This window comes from Pelecanus crispus, chromosome 3 (genome assembly GCF_030463565.1).
Source record: "Pelecanus crispus isolate bPelCri1 chromosome 3, bPelCri1.pri, whole genome shotgun sequence".
In the NCBI taxonomy this organism is placed as follows: domain Eukaryota; kingdom Metazoa; phylum Chordata; class Aves; order Pelecaniformes; family Pelecanidae; genus Pelecanus; species Pelecanus crispus.
The window spans coordinates 75,819,728-75,842,049 of NC_134645.1; the positions used below are offsets into that span (position 1 = coordinate 75,819,728).

General features: G+C 38.8%; 1 protein-coding gene across 1 annotated transcript in view; it reads left to right on the forward strand.

Annotated features, from left to right (window-relative positions):
• Positions 1-22,322, forward strand: part of CEP85L (centrosomal protein 85L) — a 118,358-nt gene that overhangs the window by 67,956 nt on the left and 28,080 nt on the right. The window contains 1 exon segment of the mRNA XM_075707716.1: positions 19,000-19,121. Coding sequence (XP_075563831.1) covers positions 19,000-19,121 — 122 coding nt within the window.

The window sequence follows — 22,322 nt, forward strand, 5'->3', positions numbered from 1 at the left end:
AGTTAAATGGTGAAAGAGCTTTACCTTTGTTGGGCTGTGGATAGGCAGCTTTGGGGAAACAAAAGTGTCTCTACAAACCTTGAAGTGAATTACTCTCTTTGTGGATTTTGTATTAAAAAGCAAACAAAACGTATTAAATTTAAAAAGAGAGACAAAGGTCTGAGGAAAACGATGAAAGCTTCTCACCTTCTGGTGTAATGTTACCTGCATAAATCATCTACCCAAGGACAGCTAGTGTCCCACCAGCATGTAGAAAAATCTTGGTTGCCTTTATTGTCTCTAAAATATGTCCCCCCCAGCATTATATTTTTGACTTGGAGCTGTAATGCCTACACTTCCATATTTTTTTGATAAACAATTATAACCATGTGTTAATTTGAGTAGAGGCATTTTTGTAGAAAACTACAGCTGCAGTGTCTTGCTGTAAGAATTAAAAGCATAACAGAAGAGAGGTTCCTTACCTCTGGTGTGACTGTTGGGGAGGCACAGAGGAGCCTGCTCCGGGCTGTGGGAAGTGTCTGTAGATCTCTGGCAACTTGTCGGAGTCTGTGACCAAGTTATGGGAACAATTGAAGTAGGTTGAGGGGAAAAAATAACAAAAGTTTTAGAGGCAGGACTCTGGGTGTCATTCAGCAGCTCACAAGTTGTGATTGGTCCCATTTCTGCCTTCTGACGCAGGCAGTCGCTCCTCTAAACTTGTTCACAGAAGTAATACATTAAACATGGGCGACAACTTTCCTCTCGTGAAGGGAACGGTGTGCCAGGGAGACCACCTGCGCAGCCACGGGATGAAGGAATCTGGGAAGCAGCACACTTCAATGGGGTAGCAAAGGGAGCTGCTTGCTTACACCCTGCCTTTTCTTAAACAAGAACATAAATGGGAATTGGTTCAGGGAGCTGTTTCGGATGTGTTACTTTTGTTACAGCAATGTTTCTTCATCGTAAAAACCCTAAATCTCTAGTGTGGGTGATCACACTTCATATGTGCTTTTCACTTGGACTGATTTTCTTTGTACAAGAGGTTTCTTAAACTACACTTTCAGTATATACAGTTTTGATGATCTGGTTACACAGCTGGTGTTCAGTTTACAGTGTATGATGTGTGTTTTCCAACATCATCTTTCTTCTGACAGTGCTTAAACTGAAGTAATTTCTCTGTATTTCAAGCCTCTTCCAACCTTTCAAGTTAATTTGTGGGTTAGAAGATTTCTTTTTTCCAAATGAAATCCGGCACATATAGGTTCAACTCCAAAATTTATCATTCCTATGTAATTTGATGTATTTACCTTTTTCCTTTAAAACACCCCTGCCCCCTTTTTCTCCCCCTCCCTGTTTTTGTGTCTGGAAACTGTCCAAGTGATTTTTGAGATCATTCTGTTTGTTTGGATAGGAGCAGCAGCTGGATGCTACTTTGGAGGTTATCTTATATATATTATCCTGTGTTGGGAAATGACAGATGAGACCACAGTGCATATATGGAGTAGATTTCATGCATCTGGGGAAGTGGAGGATTTACTGGATGTGAAAGGACTGAACTGCTGAGTGTGTGAGCATCAGGCTTCGTATGTGGATGCACCTGACAACATGGGCCTTTTCCCGGTTTGGAAATTGCAGGCAAAAATACAGAAGCTCTGAACACTTACAGATGCAGTTTTGACAACAATTGTTTAGCATAGATTAGTCCTTGTCTTTGAGCAGGAAACCAGACATGGTGGGTTTTTTTTAGTTTGGGTTTTTTCATTCCCTATAAGCCCTCCCGTGATAGATGCTGCAAGCCAGAGACAAAAAGACCTTGGAGGTGACGTACCACCTTGTTTCGAATTGAGCTCTGTTTTTATTTTTGTAAATAAGGTTTAGCTCTTCTGCAAAATTGTTTATTATAACATAGCTGAAGTTAGAAACTCAGTTTTAATACAATAAATCTACCCACTTTCTGTTATCCTTTAATATCAAACCCAGGAAATTTAGGGTCACATAATCTCATTTGAAAGTTAATTGAATATCTCCACAGTGAGGAGTGATAGTTCTTTACCACTGCAAAGGGTTTCATAATTTCCTTATAATGGTTTAATTAATATTATAAATCTCTCACAGTCAAGCAAACTGTATTTGGCCTTTTTATGAGGGAAGTTTCATGTTTTTATCATGTGATGTCATCCAGCAAAAGTACTGCTATCATTGCATTGCTTGCTTTTTGTAAGATGTAATATGAAACTTGTACTATTGAAATTCACCTCTGTACTTTGTTATTACAAAGTCCAACACCCAGCACTGCAGTAGCTTCAATGCCAGTTTCTCCTTTTACCAAGTCACTGTAAAATGATCGTGTTACTTAGTTACTCTACCCCAAATTCTCAGCTTTTTTTGTTAGTGAATTGAACCTAATAGTTTTGGAGCTTTTTAGAAATGAGATGCCTTAAAAGAATGCTGATTTTGTTTGTGAGCTGCTGACACAGTCATAGCTTAGTCTTCTTTTTAAAGAATGATACTTAAATGTGCAAGGTAAGGCATTAATAAAAATAGTAGTATCCCATGAGAAATATAACACACGCCTTCTGTAAATGTCTAACTCACATAAGAAATTTCAAGATTGAAAATATATTCACTAAATGACAATAACATGCACAAATTCAGACCACGTGGATGTTGTAGATCTTGTATTGATGCTGTTTCTCTGACAACCTTATTTGTGTACCCTCTCTTGAGAACATTTTTCTAGTTCAGTGTAGTATCACTCCCTCATGTAACTCTCGGGGATTTTGGTGGGTTCTGAGACAGATACTAAAGTGCTGCTCATGGGATATGGCAGTCTGGCAGGTACAAACAGTGTATATGAGCACATCGTTGCACTGTTTGATTCACCTCTGGGTGAACAGGTCTGGACACCCATGGATATCGGAAAGGAAGAGCTTTAAAAAAGGAATCTGTGTTGGAGGTTCTGGTCTGCTTTATTTTGTTCTGGGGAACAAAAATGTGCAGCTGTTGCTTGCTTGACCTTAAATGGAGATGGTCTGGGCTTTCTCCAGTGGGATTAGAAATCTGCCACCAGAGCATGTTTCTTCTCATAAATTTATTTAGAGATCCGGTTGATGTTTGGGGTAATGTCCAAAAAGAGACGTGTTATACTTCAGCATACCAACTCCTTCATTTAATAATAAGATGACTTCTATTCACATTGGCAATAATTTTCTGGACTATTTTTGCCTTTTGTGTGCTAATTTTTAAAATTCCAGCTGTAGACACTGGCCATCTGTATAACCTGTGTAAAGAGTTTGAGGTGTCAGTATCTGGTCTGCTGATAATCCGTGACTGCATAGAAATGAACCATAACCCAAGCCCAGTTATTTATAACACACAAGTAAAGAAATTGAGCAGTAAGTCTGAGTGCTCAGGTTAGTTCATTATTTCATGGTGCTGCTCCAGTTTTCTCTCATGCTGCAAGTGCACCTTTACAATGTCGCACTGCTAAGGTTCTTGTGTTACACGTGTTTGGTTTAAAAGTAACTAAAAGTGAAGAGAAGGGAGAAGCTGATGCTCCCACAGATGTGCACCTGTTTGTGTGTATAGGAGGGACAGAATAGCAGATTTTGGTATTGAAGCTGAGCACTAGAATGAAATCTTTCCTTTTTGTAACCAGTATTTTTCTGGCCTGATTCTGAGATGCTTCCTGCATGTGTAATTGCATGTCGCCACCCAGGTATCAGCAAATGTGGGTTATGTGAGACACTTCTTGCTGATCTCTGCTAAGGGACATGTAATGCTAATGTATCCTTCAGTTATATCTATACTGCAGGTCTAATACAACCTAAAGGGACGTGGGAGTTTTTTTCTTTCTTCTAAAAATGCAGGAAAAGCAGTATTTTCAGCTGGTGTGAATGGCATTCCAGATTTACACCAGGTAAGGAGATAGCCTAATCAATTTGGAGATAGTAACATTTTTTAATGCCTTTGAATTGTCTTGCTTGAATTTGATAGATTTGTGACCCATATGTTTGTTTGTTTTACCTGATGCCTCCTTCAACAGTGATTCTCACTCACATTTGGAATCTCAGTGGTTTTTGGATGTATGTGGATGAAGTTGAGCTTCTGAGGCTGCAGATTTTCCTACTTCTATAATGAGACTTACAGTCTCTCAGTGTTATAGGAAACAGCTCTGCTGAGAAATCTAGGCTTTGTGTTGTGTTATTCTCCCCTAGGACAAGAAGTGTTTACTTTTCCTAAGCATTAGGCAGTCATTAGATTAGTTCGATCTTCACATTTTGTTCTTCATTAGAAACAAGGTGAACTTACTTCTTGAAGCTGCAGCTTGTGAAGCGTACCATTGCAAAGTGATTAAAAAGACTGTACAAAATAAATTAATAGAAAACTATACAAGTTGGGCTGAAATATTTCTCATTTTGGGAATGCTGAAGGCTCTGGCAGGACTAGTCATCTGATTTGTTACTAACCAAAGACATTTTCAGAAAGGTCAGCTTGAATGTTTTCATTTCAGTTGCTGTTACTGGCACGAACTTTTAACCATTAAAGTAGATCACAGGGCTCAGAAGTGTGTAACGCCTGTTTATTGTCTTTGGTGCTTTGACCCAATGTTAGGAGAGAAGTAGGGGAACAAGAAATTTTGCCTGTCTCTTGCTCTGAAAATCCACCATGGCCTTCCTCTTCCCATACCCCCATAGGGAGCACTTATTTCACTTGGAGGCAACACAGTTAGCACAGACTTGACCCATGTAGCTTTTTTTATTTTGCAACAAAATATTGACAGCACAAAAAGCTGTGCTCTCAAATACCTGGTTGCTTTCATATCGATGAAGTGTACTTTTTTACTAGTTTAATGAAGGTCAAATAATTGAATAGTAGCAGTTAATTGCAGTGGTGCAAAGTGTCTTCAAAATAGCAACATGATACAGAATAGGAAGTTTGGTGACCTTCATTACAGTGGAAGGGGGTGTTTTTATTTCTATGAAATGCCAGGGATAACTGTATTTTGGTGCTTACTGGTGTCCTCAATTGGTTAAGCCAAACAATGTGCTTTAGGTGGTGTGCTGAGATCCTTATACCTAAGAAACTGTGTTGAGTGTCTTTGAGATAAACTGTTCTAGGAAGCACAGAGATTAGTTGTGTTATTTGACATGTTATGAGTGATGGATGAACGGCGGGACAAAGGCATATGAAGGAGAGATAAAGTTGGAAGACCATGTTCCAGTTGCCAAGTGGTGGTGCTGGATTATCTCCACTTAAACAGTAACTGCAGAATGGAGGAGAAATGATTGGGGTTTAGATCTAGCTGCTACCTGTCTTCAGCTGAAGGTTGTCCTAACAGAAATGCGTAAACATTGCCCAAATGATGAATGCTTTAGCAGGATTTAGAAGCTGAATGATTCTCTCGTGCAGAGTATTCAGTGACCACCCTCATGCAGTGTTCAGGGGGAGCTTGAGACCAGTGGCCTCAACAGCATGCCTCACTGGGATCTTCGTTCAGATCAACGTGGAGATCATGTAGATCAGACATTTAAGGGGTTTTCAGGCTAATTTTTACTTGGTCCCACTTTGAGATGTGCATATGGGAAATGTGAACCAGAAGCACCTTTCTTTCTCTTGGTTGGTGATAGAGAATGGTGTCTTTCTTTTCTTCACTTATTTCTTCCACCCATTGCCCTGCCTTTTTTTTTTTTTTTTTTTTTCTTTTATGGCGTGGCTATAAATAAGACTAGCACAATTCCCATGGTGAATGTCAGCTATCTATCGCTTCCTTTCTTTGTTACATGCAATTCATAGCTAAAACACTAAGGTAATTTTTTTTTCTTCATCAGAAATCACTGAAGTCTATTTAAGTAGCAGAATGTCTTTTCCCTCTTCAGAAATGAAGTGCTGTTTCACAATTACATATGCAAGAAAAAATCCTTTATTTTAAAAATAAAATTTTGTTTTGCTCCTAGCACCCCAGAAAATTAAGATCCCAAACTCTATTACTTGAGAATTCGAGGTACAAAACTTTGTATTTTTCTTTATTCTATTATAGAATGTGCCAAAATAAAAACATTGCTCTACTCCTGTGGTTCAGACCATCTCTGAGTAGCAAGAACAGATTTCCCAGTCCTGCAAATGTTTTCCGACTATGTATTTTGTTACAGGCCGCTGCTTCCTCATGGAAGTTCCGTTGTCACTCACTGGAGCATGGAAACTTTGTCATGTATAGTCTCACAGGTCCTTTTGGCCATAGCTGTACGGCCACCAAGATGTTGTGAAGGACAGCTTTTCTTCGTCTTTTTATTACTTTCATCTTACGGAAGAAACTATTTGTTTTCCTCTTTTTGTGTCCTCTGCTGAAAATTAATTGGTCCTGCGGTTTTGAAATACAGTGCTTTGTATCAGCTGGTTATATGAGTATTTGGTATAAAAATAGTAATGACATCTCTGAATTAGAAAATGAAAACAAAGGCTGTTCATTCTGAAACATGAACTTTGCCACCTTCTAGGTGAGCCTCCTTCTGTGTTAAAATACAGTTGCCTAATTCATATTATTATTGGATTACTCTAGTACTAGTTTTAAGAGGAGACTAAATGTGTATTTATAGTTTTTTTTTTCCTTGCAATAAACTGCAGCATTTACATTAAATTTGAAACTCTTCAGACTGCAATAACTCCTGTGTAGATTAAGTAGTATACAGATTATGGATATACCATTTTAGTTGATTAGTTTAATACATTAGCTACCACTGTGAACAGAGTATGAGCATAGTTGATGAGGGGAAGGGAAAGGAAAAAAGGGGACATTTCAGTGTAAAAAGGGGTCTTCAAATATGCTTTAGGGTCATATAGTTGAAAAACACACCTGCTTGAATATTCAGTATGACTTTTTCAGCGTGTAGGACTACAAAGGCAAAAGTATGGAGGCTCTCCTAAGCTCCCTACAAGACCACCTGAGCTTCCTGGTGCTTCTTTCCACCTATGGAGGATTTTTGTAGATCTCCATTCATCTAAAATACCTTAGTAATCACAGTGCAGAAAGGTGAACTGAGAATTAGCAAGCCTCTTGAATTTGACTAGTGGATAGAGTGTAGTTTAATGGAAGTGGCAGTGGACTTTGGAATACCAATGGAATTTGGAAAAGGATGATTTTGAATCTCATCTGCGTTACCAGATTTGTGCATGTTTCTTTTGATTTTTTCCGAAGACTGTAAGAAAGCTATTTTGAGCTTCAATCACAGAGAAACTAGGTAAAGAGGCGTACATAGCTTTGAACTAGTTGTAATTGAACCGCCTTTTAGTTCTTATCAAATGTTGGTGTTATTGATGCACCATTAGACAGTATACTAGGAAGGGTTTGCTTGCAGACGCCCCACTTCTAGCACAGTGGCTCATCACTACACTGGGAATCATTTTCCCCTGTCATTCTCTCAGTATTGGACACAAAAGGGAGTCTCTAGCTGGAGCATCAGGAGACATGCCTGTGTGTGTGACATTTTCCAGTATGATGAAAAATAGGTTCAGATCCTCTCGAACAGAAGATGCAGCTTCATCTCTGTTTTGGCTCCAGAGGTGTTCTGGATGGATAAGACTTTGGTTTTCTTTTTCATTCAACCAAAAACTTAGTTCAGCACGTGGTTTTTTTTTTCTTAGGCAGAGATAGTCTTATTTGTATCTCTTAAAACCAATTTTGTTTACAAAATGGTTTCCACACTAGAGAGTCTGCTGTGTTTTGGTAGTCTTGGACAAACTGTCTTTGTTCTTGTCTCGGTTTCCTTCCTGTAGAATGACAATTATAAGGCTAGTTTCTTTTTAAGATACTTATGAGACCTACAAGTGACAAGTACTAATTGCTGGTGATAGAAGTGATATTTATTTTTTAGTGTGAACTTTTTCTACTCTTTCTGCTTTTATTAAGAATGTACTAGGGCTCCCTCCCCTCCTCAGTTTATCTCCCAAGGAAGGAAACACCTTCACACACTGACACGGATGTTTAAATGCACCCTTACATCATACTGCTACTTTTGTTAGAGACAAGTGCGTTTCAAGTACCCCTCATAAACTCAAGTGGGAAAGGTTCATAATCTGGATTGAAGCCAAACAGTTTAAATACCCGTCACTTATTCCACACACAAATTGTGTGACTACCTTCCATGCTTGTGTGGTTTCCAGTTTCACAGACAGTCCGGTGTTAAATTTGCTGCGTTTCTTCTGTTTGTCAGTGATGCAGAAGTTTCAGGCCAGGATTTGCAAATGTCTGACTTGTTTTGAAGCTCCAGGACCTGATTTGTCAGAGGTGCAAAGCCTCTAATTCCCTCTGAAACTTAGAAATTCACACAGGTACATCATGTCTCCATGTGAGTTTAAAAAAAACCCCAAACAACTTTTTTTCTTTTTTTTTTTTTTTCTTCAAAATTCTGGGGCAAATGACTGAATACTTGTTGTATAAGTGATGATATGCGATGTATGTGATTCTGTACATGGATGGTGGTAGAATCCCTGCCCAAAGAAATGGAAAGCTTTCCACAGTAGGTCCATGTGCTGTCCTGCTTGGTTTGCTGGCTGAAACGCAGCTAGTTCCTCCAAGAGAGAATTCCTGCAGTGGGGGCAGAAAACATAAGTATGCCTCTAATTTTCCCATCTGCTGAAGTTTTTCAAGGTAGTCACCAACAAATGTAAATGAAGACTGTAGTCATGTTGTTCAGAGCTCTGACATCCATAGACCTTACTAACTCTGCATGAGGCTGTTTTTGTAGAGAACTTGTTTTTGTCTTCCAGTCGCCAGTAAGGTGGCTTTACTAAATCCCACACTCACTGCTGTTCAAAGAATATCCTTGTCTTTTCTCCTTGTCTTTTTTTAATCTGTGTTCATAGTAATGAGAGTTGAAGAACAAAGTGGGGGGAGGGGTGTTGGGGGGGTTTTCTTTGTTTCTGCTTACTATTTTGGTTTATCAGCCTAAAATGGAGTGGAAAACAGTATATTATTTAATCAGTCCTTCCCCATGTGCTATCAGTTACAACATGTACAGAAGTTGCATCTGCAAAACTTGAAATGCACAGGTTCCCTTAATTTGGCTAGACTCCATTCTTTCTGCAGGTACCTATAGAGACCAGTTTTGGTTTGCCATTTTTAAATAAAGTGTGCTTTTGAGAGTTTGTGTGAATACTTCGGTTTGTAGTCATATAAACATTTTGAACATTTCTGCTTTGTTGTTGTGGGAGTTTTTTCTTTTTAACTTCAGTTAAATGTGTTGAATATTACACTCATGGCTCATGTTTCTTTTAGAGTCATGAAAAGCAAAAACAAGTGGAACATAGAAGAGAGGCTCAGTTTTCTGGTTCAGGGGCCAACACCCTTTGCAGAATATAAAGATCTTCCATTTGAAAAGTCGGCACCCTTGATAAAGGATTTGCAGAGCATCTGTTTTCCCCAAATACATACTTCTGCTTCTGCTTCACATTAAAATCAGTGACTTACCTCTCTTTCAACATGTTTGCATGTTTTGTTTTCCACAGTAGGTCCATGTGCTGTTCTGCTTGGTTTGCTGGCTGAAATGCAGCTAGTTCCTCCAAGGGAGAATTCCTGCAGTGGGGGCAGAAAACATAAGTATGCCTCTAATTTTCCCATCTGCTGAAGTTTATCAGAAGAAGAGAATCAGATGCTCTGTGCTTATTAGGTTCTTTTAAATTTCCTTTTCCAATTAGTGCACAGCAAGTAGGTATTAATTTTTTTTTTCCCCTTCTAATATTCCCTTCTAATATTCACCCAAGTCGCACTCCCTTCATTATCCTTTTGTTACAGAAAGGCTCCTGTCAGTTACTGTGCAAGACTGCTGGCCAGCTCTGCTCATCCTTGCAGAGTTAGTGCAGGCTGGCAAAAAATAGATGGCTTTTTGCTTGCTTTCTAGGTCACTTTTTGCATCCACACTTCTTGGCCGTGAACAGGAGTAATAAGTAATGAATGAGCAATCAACACTGGCCCTTAGTAAACTGGTATTTGTAGATATTAGCAATGTACATTTAAGGTAAGGGTTTTTATAAATGATCAGAACATGGTTGAGGATGCCTGAGTTCAAATGACTGAGATATTTTACTTTTAGGGGTGCTTCCATTCATGATTTGCTTCCATTCATGTCTTCCCAACTATTCCTTTTTTCTAATCTACTTCTGTCTTTCTTGCACAGTTCATAAAATTTTGTAGAGAATAACGTATGTCCTATATTTGTGCAGCACTTAGAACAGTGGTCTTTTTGTGGGCTTTGAATAACTGTAGTCACTTTTTGGTCATGCTGCTTTCCAAGCCAGAATAGGAAACAAACAAACAAAAAAAATCAATTTAACAGTGAAGCTTTCACTAAAAGCTTCAAAAAATTTAAAAAAAAAAAAAAAGCTAAAGTTGTTCTCCTTGTGGAAGCTCCCTTTCATCTCCAGATTTTTTTTTTTTTTCCCCCTAAGTAAAGAACATTTGAATTTAAATGTAATGGGAAGATAAAATGAACACTTAATAAAACAAGTGCTTCTATACTTAGGAAAGACCTAGTTGTTATCAGTGGAAAATTCCAGGCACTGTTGCTTTTAACATCATATTAAGTGGCACCTAGAAGTGTTTTGTGTTCATAACATTTGCCAGAATATAAATGGAAAGGATTTCTGACAAAAATAATATTGGTGTTGCGTGGAGTATAAAGGAATGTTATAACAACACATAAAAGCAAGAGAAGTGTAATTGTTCATGGGAAGATAAGCAGAAGAGGGTATATAATCTAGCCTGCAGCTCTGGGAGTGCTGGTTTCACCCTTTAAGAGTGTAGTAGCTTAAGGTGGCAGAGATGAGAAAGTCCCTGAGGACTGCCGAGTGGCTGCAGCCTCTTGTAATGAGACTGTCCTTGCCTCATACACTAAAAACATGCATCAGTAGGGATCTTGCAAGTCTTTTCAGAGACTTCTTAGTTTGTCGTTTGACACTTTTGCACAATACCATCAAGGATGCTAGAGGGAACGAAACCTTGCCAGTTAAGCAGTGGCCAGCATTCCGGTTCATTTCCCTTACTAATCCCCTGTTATATTGCCATTTTATTCGGTAACCTCTGCTGGGTGCAGATTCTGAGCACATACAGATCTGTCACACATACAGTCTCTTGACAATAGGCTAGGACTGTGCTGCTAGTCCTGTGTGTGCTCTCATAATTCAGATAACCAGCACAGGACTATTTCGAAAGATAAGAAAGTGCAGGAGGCTTTTGTTTTTACTCTCTTATGCCACCTTCATGTAGAAGTGCATTTTCTTGAACTGATTGCGTATCTAAACACCAGGTCTTGGCCGGTAACCTGACAGTGTCACAGCAACTGCATAATAGTATTTTTTTCCAGAAGCTTAGAAAATATTCAGTCCACAAACTGATACTTGTGGAAGGTTTGGCACTGTCTGGAGTCGAGATAATTCAACTTGTGGTTATGTGTTCATACTAATCCAGCACAAAGCTGTGCCACTGCAAAACATGTTGTCTCGTACTCTGCTTTTCCACTTTAACAGTGTGTGCCAGCGCTAGATTTCACACGGCCTTGTACAATGAATCTGATAGGAGCCTGACCTAGATACAAATAACCTTCATGGGTATGGGATGGGGGAGAGTGAAGGACTAGGGCTGTCAGAAGGGAGCTGAAAGGTATGAATGTTTGAAGTGGTGAGAAGGGGCAGGAGAACAGGCCCCCCTCCCTTTGATAGCAGTGTAAATTTATGCCATGTTTAAGTGACCATGCAGTTGCTATCAAAACCCTGTAACTATGCCATCAGCAACAAAACTCTGCTTTTTTTTTTTAATTTTTTTTCCTCCATGCTGAATAACATACCTGACCTTAGCATTTGTTTTCTCCCATCTCTCTTAGTATCCCAGCAACCATGTACTTGCTATGCTTTGCTCTTAATTCATTTGTAAGCTATTGTGGTAAGGGATCATGTCTTCGTCTCTTGCTGTGGTTATCAAGCCTGACCTTGATGAAGTTCAGAAGCCTCAGCTGCAGTATAAACAATGCTGGGGAATAAGTAAATGTACAAATACCAGTAACTCATAGGACAGTCAGATTCCTCCCTGGCTTATGTGGGTCAAGTCCATGAGGTCTCTAATAAAGCATGTAATGCCTTGTGTGCAATGGGGATTTCATTTGTGAAGGAGGCTTCGACAAACATTCTTGAAAAAGATTTAATGGCTAGAGGGAGTGCTGCTTTTAGGAGGCATTTTAGTGCTGTTACTGTTTATTCTTTTCCTTTTTGAAAGCTTTCCATTTTCTAAAAGATACGATGATAGTGATGTTGTCTGTAAATAGTCAGCATTAGCATTTTAATTTTTATTGGAAAAGCTTTAAAAAGTCATACAACAGATGCAGTAATGTGGTTCCATCTAACTGGAGAGGCACGTTGGACCCCCTCGCAGAACAGAACAACTCATTATTGCAATTTTAAACACTTGCTGCAAAGAGGAGGAGTGGGTTAGTGCACTAGCAAGGGACTTTGTGGGCTTGCTTTGTAAATCCCTGTATGATACTGCAACACCAAACTGAATGGGTCTGATTCTATAATGGCAGAAAAACCCACATGAAAATGGCGGGGGGTGGGAACTGTCCATTTTTTTTTTGTTATATTTTTTAACAAATTTTGAGACTCCAAATTACCAAGACAAATTTAGACTACTGCAAACTGGGATAACAATTAGTGCATCTGTCATGCTGCCTGCTTATTCTGTAGAAATCCATTGTGTAGCATCCATGTAGTTCAACTGTGGCTATATATTTTTGAGGTGAGCCCTTCCTTAAATGAGTTTTGATCTTGTTTTTCAGTCTATGAGGTTGGAGCCTAACTGTGATTCTCTCAGCATAGCGTAGTCAGTTCTGTCCTTATTCACATGTACATGGTCCCAGCATAATTTAACTCTAACACTGAGAAGAAATCCTCATAAGTCATCAAGTAAGGACTGGCTTGCCCTTTAGTTCCTAAACTTTATTCGGTATAGATCCTAAAATCTTAAAATTTGGGTCTTCTTTCAGTTGTTTGTGAGATGCTTTTGCTGTTTTTCTCCTCCTTTTTAGTTTGGTGGTCTTCCCCCCTGCCTCCTGATACTCTTATCCCAAATTGTCATACCTCAGTTTTCGTTCCATCAACCCTGGCTTGTATGGACTCTCAGCCTAGGAAGCAAAGTATTTGCTGGCTGATTTCATGTCTCTTCAGCCTTTGTGGTATTTAGCTCTAGTCATAAATCACTCTTTCTAAGCTTTTTAATCATTAGAGTTGCTTTCTTTGAACATGTTTTACTATTTCAGTGACTTTCTGGCAGTACAATGCCCAGAACCGAACGTGTTCTTCCAGATGGATTTATGCCAGAGCTATTTAAAGTCACTGTCTTATTCCTTCCCTCACCCCCTTTCTCTGTGACCTGACATATCATATGTAGGCAATCCAGCCTTGCATTAAGTTGATTTTCAGGCAGGTTACATTGTGAACTCCTGTCAAGTTTATTCTTCCTGTTAGCTGTGGTCCCTCTTATATTAATTACTTTGCAGGTTCCATGTCTGTATAAAGTATGTGTTTGGGATTTTTTTTTCCAAGCCTTATTGATTGTTTTGATTTTTTTTTTTTCCATGCTGGATTGCCCTAGCTGCTGTTGGCAATGCTAACCTCTCTACGATATGTCTGTTTGTCAGTGCCTCACAATGTGATGATGTTTCAAGTTTCATTTTAGTTATGTCTTCCTCCTCATTAAAAATTCCCTGAAGAATGCCATGTGTATCACAGCTGGAATAAGGGTGCAAGGGCCTGATTAGATGTTCTTTCCCCCATGACTGCTGGAGATTTCTGAAAGTATAGCAAAATGTGATACAGCCTAGGTGTTGCTGCCAAGAATTGTAGTGATTATATCCTGCTGAGCAGAAACACTGTCTTCCCTAAATGGCAAAGATGGAGCAGAGTGGTGCGGTAAGTAGGTGGTGGTGAAATACAGGCACCACAAGTCAGAATTTCTTGAATCAGTCCTTAGCCTTGTTTTTACCCATCTGGGAATCTGTTATAATGCTTCTTTGTGGCTGTTCTTTTTGTGCTTTTCAGCAAGGCGCAGCCTCTTTCTGTAGGGATGATTCCTTGCCTTGCTTTTAAAGTGATTTAAAATTAGGGCCTGATTCCATAGTTGCAGCCTCGTCTCACTTTTCCTGCATGAGAGCCACTAGCCCTGTTGTGTTTTGCTGGCAAGAAGATGGGTGATCCTCTGGGATTGTCTGAATTACGGGAGCTGTTGTGAGCTGAAACACTGGGTCTGATGTTAGGAAGAAATCTGGGTGGGGAGGAAGGGATGGGTAAATCCTTCTTACCTAGGGTGGGGAGCGGTTGCAGAGCTCATCAGTGACTGCTGCTCTGCCTTTACAGATCTAATCCTTTTCCCTTCACAGGGGAGCAAAGAGCAGGAGGTGTCTCTGTGCTAATAGCGCGTTTGGGCTTGCTGCTGCCCCATCTACCTCTTCTTGCTCCCTCATCGCCCAGTGAGGTGGTAGGGCCAGCGCCGTGTCCCTGAGGCACAGCCGGTGGAGACACTCACCCTTGTTTCCTCCACTGTCAGTCGAACAAAAGGAACCATTTGTGTTCCTGCTGCCATTGGTTGTGCCGATTCTTTGTCATGGATTAGCTGTGGATGCAAGGAATTCTCTTTCTCCTGAATAATGAATGCCTGTAAAATGCAGCAAGAGAAGAATGATACCTACAGAGGGGGTTTTATGATAGTGTAGGGCAGTGCAAGCGGATGGCCAAAAGGGATCATTCATTTCATGTTAACTTTTGGCACTCTGCTAGCTGTTAGTAGTGGGCTGTGAAAACTTTCCAGTTGTAGTATAGACAGTGCTAAATTATTTAAACTGTAGCTTTCAGGAAAAAAGCCTTTAAAAGCCATTGCTTTTTTGAGATGAGCTCTCATTTTGACATTTTTGGACTCCACCTTTACTTTGCGATAAAGCATGTTACGTGCAATGCTGTGCTACTCTGTGTGCTGAGACACTGAACTGCTTCAGGCAGAAACTACAAGTGTGTTTGGAGAAGATAATTTTAATTAGCACAATTAAAAACCCAGCCATTATTGGCCTAAGTTATCCAAATGTTGTTACCCTCTAGTCCAGAGAAAAATTATTTTCCCACTGTTAAGAAACATGATGGAATCAGTCAGCAATGTGTGTTCCAGCAATAAATATTTGCATATAGGCTAGTACAGCAGAGGCTTTTTATTTTATTTTTTTTCCCAGCAGCTAGCTGTGCCTCAGCAGTGACTTGAAGGCTTGCCAGGTTGTGAAAGTCAAGGCCAAGCCCTTCTCAAAAAACAAGCTAGTGAGGACCTTTGGACGCCACTGTGCAAAGGATACTGTTTTAACTGAACAGATGTTCTCAGTCCAAGGCTGATACTCTTGAAAGAGGTGCCAGGTGACAAAAATAGTTGTATTTTCTGGGGCAGATGGAAAAGAATGCTGTGTGTTTCAAGCTGGTATTTTATTGTAGTTGTGGAGGATCGAAGTTGAGGACTTGGAGTTGTGGATGGCTTTCTGTATATGAATCCTAAAAGTGTATCTTGCTCTCACTTAGGAGACAAAATACTTGAACGTAAGTGGACCACCTGTGTGTTATCACACTATTCAAAGCAGCTAGAAAGCTGTTTGGAGTAGTCAACACCATGTGCTCACAAATGAGTGAAATGTCTTGTTATTCTGGGAAGTGCTAAGAAGTATTTTTAGCATATTCTTTTTTTTTTTTAAATTGGCTGAAACAAATATTTTTTGTTGTTGTTTTCATCTGTTCAGAGTGACAAATTGAAACGCACAGTTATAATACAAAATAGTATTTTATTTGTTGTTACGTATGTATATACAGCATATATATACATTCCATAAGATTAGACATATTTCAAAGCCAAAAGCATCTCAGTCTGCTAAGGAGGCCTTATATATTAGATCTTTTTTTAAAGAAACACACTATCAGTAGCATCTGATTGACAAACTATTACTGTGTTCTTGACTTTGCAAAACTCATTGCCTTGCTTTTCAGCAGCCTTAGTATTTAAGTATTAAGTATCTTGTGTAGTCACTTACTGTACCAAAGTTGAAGGGTTTCTTTCTAATTTTAGCGCAAACTATTAAGTTTGCAAAGGTATTAGATAGAAGTAATGGGCTTGCCTTGAAGAATTTTGCTAGAGAAACCACTGGTGGTTTCCAAAATGTTTTCAGTTAAGATGGGTTCATACTTAAATAGTTGTCTTTAATCTCTTCATTTTTATAGTTCAGTCTTAAAGACAAATTTCACTATGCTCAATAAATGGGTTGATTTGGCTTTATAAAGCCATGTATTTCCTGTTTATCATGTCAAACCCTTGTGGGTTGTTTCTTTTGGGTAGAGATGGAATTTCTGGCTCTGAAAAGTAAGGATCTAATCCCAACTGCATTAAGGACTCTTTTTTTTTCTCTTTTTTTGACTGTAGCGTAATGGTATTGAGTAGATATAGACAAGCATTCATCAGCACTGTAGTGGGAAAAGCAAAGGAAAAAATTTCATGACGTAAAGTACAGTGATAGTTCCTGATGTTGTCACTTTATACTGCATGACATGGCATGGGTGACTAAGAGAGACTTTCACTGAAATAGTTTTGTGCTAATGCCTGTTAATTCAACCAGTCACGTGGATAACTGTAATACAGAACAATATGTGGCAATCCTGAGGTATTCCATAAGCACCAAAGATGACTTGGAAGTTATCTGGTCCAGAGTGAGCGACCCAGGCAAAATTAATTTTAGATTCATTGATTCTTAAAGACTGCACGTGTATTACTTACAGGAAGAATCATGACTTGGTATCTTTCCTAAGTTTTATTAGACTGCTTCCCGAACCAAAAAAAGCCAAGGTGATATCACCAATTTAGGATTTTTTTTAATGCTAATATTGATGATTGTGCATGAAAAATGAAGCAAGACAACTGTTAAATCGATCACAAATGTTAACAAATGGGTGGTAGACCTTAATGCAAGCAGCACTTAGCTTTGCCATTTCTTGCCTCCCAGTAGAGTGCAGCGCTATCTTTAACATAACTTCCTTGAACAAGCATAGGTTTAATGGACTGACTTACTAGAAATTGCAGATGTGACGAATTTTGTTCCCACGAAACTTTCAAACCTAGAGTATGCTTCAGTAAGCAGTTGTATAAGGCACTTTTTTGCAACAATTGAGACAATTTTCAAATGTTTTCGGTGTTTTTTATTGCTTGTGGGATGTGATCATGAATGAGCATGGGATAAGAAATATTAACCATAGTCATAAATCAGTGAACCATTTTAAGAGAAAATTTGATTTTAATATTATTTCATATTTTAAAAAGCACTGTTTGTCTAGTCAATATGGCCTTTTCCATAAAGATACAATACTTCATATTGTCCAGCAAGCAACACAGGCAACATTTTCAGGGTGTCTTTGGCCAGAAATTGGCATGAAGTGTTTAATGTGTAGAATTGTTGATTTTTTTTTTTTTAAATCATTCATAACTAATTATACTATTGAAGTTATCCAGTTTATTAAGCAAAGGAAATATTCCCTGAAGCAGATGAATTGGACTTGGGGGGTGTGGTGTGTGTGACAGTCTTGAAAAATTCTGGAACTAGTAAGTGTTGTCATCTTATATCTGGTTTTAAGTTATAGATTAGAAGAGGAAAAATGTGTTTCTGTCCATTTTATCAATTGAGCAAGCTAGACATTGAACTGAACTAGACTGAATGGGAAAAAATACTTTTTCAACTTACAGAAAAGACCACAGTTGTCAGGAGTTGGTTCTTGACTTCAGCGCATCATGGTATGGGGGTTTAGGCCATAAATTCTCTCCATTCAGTGTTAAAATTCACAGTAAAGCTTTGTCCAGAAGCACGGATTGCTTCACAGTTGCTTACCTAATTTTAATTGTTGATGATACGTCTTGGTCTTAATACAGTTTATTGTGATTTCAAATTACATTTAAAACATTTTAGAGCAATACAAGTAAAAATATCCTAAAATCTATTTAAACTTCAGAAAAAAAAAATTAGCCATATATTCACTTTTTTTTCCTTCTGCTCTCTTCCAAAACCATAAAAAGACAATATAGATGCCTCCCAGATAATAAAGAGAGAAATCTTTTTTTTCAGTGATTTAAAAACTGGTGGAAGATTAGATGATACCTCATGGCAGCCAATGCTGGGATCCCTCAGTCTGATCACAGTAGTTCTAACTTAAACCTTCCCTCATGTGAATTCCTGATACAAATATTTGTAAGACATTTTATATTCTGAGTATAAAAATTTTCTTGATTAAACATGCCAGTTAGTTGTTTACTTTTCTTCCAAACCATAACGTTGTCGGTTCATATTCAGTTCAACTCTTGTCCTCCGTTTGTTGTGAGACATGTAGCCTGGCTTTTGTGAAGATGAATGGAAAGGCTGAAACCTGTTACTTGTGAAACTTTTACTCTTGAGAACGGTTAGAATTTAACCAGAATTAGATTCCCATGTTCTGTATTTTAAATGCTCACACATCTAGGGGAATTTATCTTTCTCTATATGCTTAAGTTACATGTGGGAGTCAAACAAGTGACAAGAATGGTAACCCTTATCTGCAGTTATCAGCAGGTCTAAAGCTATCAAGCTATCTCGTTTGTAGTACTACAAGAATTGCAGCAGGATATGAACATTTTGTGGTGTTTGTCTTAATTATGTACTTAAATTCTAAATGAGCTTTTAATCCCAAACTGCTTTCAGAGCTGTGAATTCTTTAGTAGAGAAATGATAAAATAAGTTTTAAATCACTGACACTGGACTGACGTTTGTTTCAAGAAACTTGTTTATAAATCTGATTGTTTTATATAAAGCAAATCTGAATTAAACTGAAGAACAACTGTTAGGTTTCTGAAACAACAAACCACTTTGTAAATGCCCTAATATCTAGCATATTATTTACCTTTACTGTTTTGAAGGCTAATTCTACAATTATTTTATGCAGGTTCCGACTGGAACATCTCGTCAAAGTTACCCAGCTACCAGCTATCAGGACTTTAGCAACTGGGAGTCTCTAATGAAAATTAAAGAGGGGCTGCTAAGACAGAAAGAGATTGTGATTGATCGGTGAGTAACTTGCTCCTGCTGCATTGATTAGATTAGGTGATGCAAAAGCTATGATGTAGAAACTGACTTTCAGGAGAGCTGCTTACTCAGTAAAGTTGTTAGGTTCCAGTCCAGCAAATATTTATGCACAAATACATGGGAGCTAATCCTTGCTAGGAGAGAAGACTGGCTGCTGGCTAAAAGTCTTTCACAGAGATGGAAATTTACTTAGGGGTTTAATGCCTCTGCAATGGAAAAGGGAGAGTGAGACTAACAGCCAGTTCTGCTGTCAGCTTCCCCAGCTTAGTTTATTACCAGTCTGGGGGTTTGCATCAGACATCTTTCCGCTTGTACAGGTCTTGGAAGTGACGTGCAAGATGAAAATTGGTAAACTTCATTGCCCTGATTTTCTTTTCCATGACAAGTACAGAAATACAATATATTTGAAGACAGTTGATAAAGCTGTGAGAAACTGGCCTTTGCAGTAACATTCAGTGGTAAAATCCTATTCAAATGCTCATACAAATTATTCAGATAATAAAATATTAAATCCAGGATCCATATGTCAGTAAATGCATCGCTTCGTATTAAAATTGCTATCAATCTGAAATGGGCCTTGGCAGCAACTCACTGCTGTTAAGTTTCTAGTATATCTGAAGTCATTTCTGGAGTTCCTGTTGTTTGGATAAAATGGAGCCTTAATGAGGAAAATGTGCTTTTAATAAAGGGCTTGAGCTTAATGAAGCTTACACTAAATTAGCAGATGTCATCAGGAGCTGCAGAGTTTGGATGTAGGACATTTAAGAAGGGCATTTTTATATTTGACATAATTATCATTTGGCTTAGTCTGTGTTTTAATAATAAACTCTTGGCTCGTGGCTGAAAGAGGAGTGGTTGTTCTGATCTTGAAATAGTTGTGCCCTCTTATTGATACTTTGCTCCACAGCATGAGAACTGTGTAAAGCAGGTGTGCGTTGATCACAGGAATGTCAGGCATCCATTACAAATGTTTTTGTATTTCATCTAGCAGTTCCTGCCTTTTAATGGGTGGAGATAGACAACTTGGGGATAATTTACTTTGGGACCAGGACAGTTATGCTTGTGCAAGATCTGTTCCTTCCTCTGTTGCAACAGAGCAAGGAATTGCAGTGGTTTAAGGTCTTTCTGTCCACCAGCAATCTGGCCTGTACCTCTGCTGGCATTGTAGCGATGAAAGTCGGCATCAGCTTCCCTAGTTTGATGTGGCATATTAGTGTGCATTTACCTGCCTTTGCAGCTGAAGATGGTACGCAAAGTTACGAACTGCAGCAGCTGAGGCACAGGCTCACCATCCCACTTGGCCAGCTCTCCTGCAGATGTGGTGATCTCCCAAGGGAATAAGCAGTTGAAATGGAAACATCCTTAACCATTGCTTCCATCTCCTCTGTCAGAGCCTTTTGATCAGCTGCTTAAAGGCTGTCTAAATTACAGTGTTTTTTTCAGGCTTGCTATATCAGTAGTAATGCTGTATAACCTGCAGTCCACCTCTCAGGGCCCAAGCTGTCGGCAGCATTTGTAAGTGCGTTGCCCACGATGGCTAGGGGCGGCCTTTGGTGCCTCTGCTCAGCATATCATCTCTGCACTCTACATGAAGGCTTGTGGCAACTAAAAAGGCAGTTCATGTTATTCTTCTCGCACTGGAAATGTGTTTGCGGTCAAGGGTGAAGTTTCTGAAGTGACAGTTTATAACCTAGTTGCCTGCTAATGTTACTTGATACTGTCCACGTTGAGGAAGAAAAGCTATTTCTTGATATCCAATGGCAGTGTGCTAGTTCTTTTTTGTACAAGTCATACTTCAGTGTGAGTTAACAATAGTGAATATAGTTCTTTCTGGATTTCTGATCGAAGTTGGTTGAGATGATTCCTTTTCATTCAGCTGAAAAGGCAAAATACGCTCTGGAAGCTATTGAGGTGAAACAAAGACCACTTTGTGAAGTTACAGTCATTTCCTTTAAGTAGACACTTGGTGTTACAGTTAAGCATGTTGTAAATTGTAATAATGCAGTATAATAATACATCTCAGAAAAGGCTCTTTTTTGAACATTGAGCCTCCACTTTGGCAAAATATTTGCCTTAAAAGTTATTATTTTAAAATAAAATAAAATTATTTTAAAGTAGATAGTTTGTATGATTTAAAATTAGTACAAAGTGATGTTGCATATTTAGAAAGATTTTACAAGAGGTTTTTTGTTTTTTGTTTTTTTTTTGTTTGTTTGTTTGGTTTTTTTTGTTTTTTTAAGAAGAGGTGTTTTCTATAACAAATAAAAATATTTTTGGTTTCACTCACGGAGAAAATGGTGCATAGTTGCTGTCCAAAATCTTAGAAATAGAACTCCATTATAAAGCACTAGTGTTGTATTTCTTACTAGATGGGGTATTAATAAGACTTAAGTGTGAATAATAATACCTTTCTTCAAGGCACTAAGTGGCACTAAGTGAAAATTTGATATTATCCATATTTAACACATGGGGACACAAGGCCTTACAATGAGAGTCAAGATAATGTTTGGGAGTAAACCCAAGTCTTCCAGCTCCTGGTCTTTCTGAGCTTACTTTAAATTTCTTTTCAGAATTTTAATTTATTTGGGAATAGTGACCTAAAATAAAAATATGAAGTTTGCTAAAGTGTCATTAATTAGGATTCAAGATGGTGGTAGTTAAATTACAGAATTTATGCTTTCAGGAAGTGGAGGAGGACTTCTTTTGTTGACTAAGGTCTGATAGTAGGTGTTTGCTCAGAAGGCCCTTCCTACCTGTGGTTCTCATGGAGTTTTAAAAGGTGTAGTCTCCTTAAGTCATGTCTCATGCCAAATTTACCAACTGGTAACTGGAGGATGCCAGCAAGACTTGCTTGCTTCTGGGGGGACAAAAGCTTGGGAGGGACAGGTTAACCTCCTGCTGTCTGGAAGCCGGAGGAGCGGGATAGCAGCCGGTGCAGTGCTCCAGACCCAGCTGTTTGCTGCTGATAGGTACAAGGAACAGCTGGTTGAAAAGAAGCACACCAGGAAGACCCTTCTCTTGCCCTTGTCACCAGCATCCCTTTCAACCACAGGGCTACTACCCAGTTTTTTTTAAGGTTAAAAGCTCTTCTGTTGGGAATTGCACTGAGGCCCCGGCAATCCAGGAGGTAGAGGAGATTAACATCACTTTGCACCACACACCTTGTTCTGCATAGCGATCCTT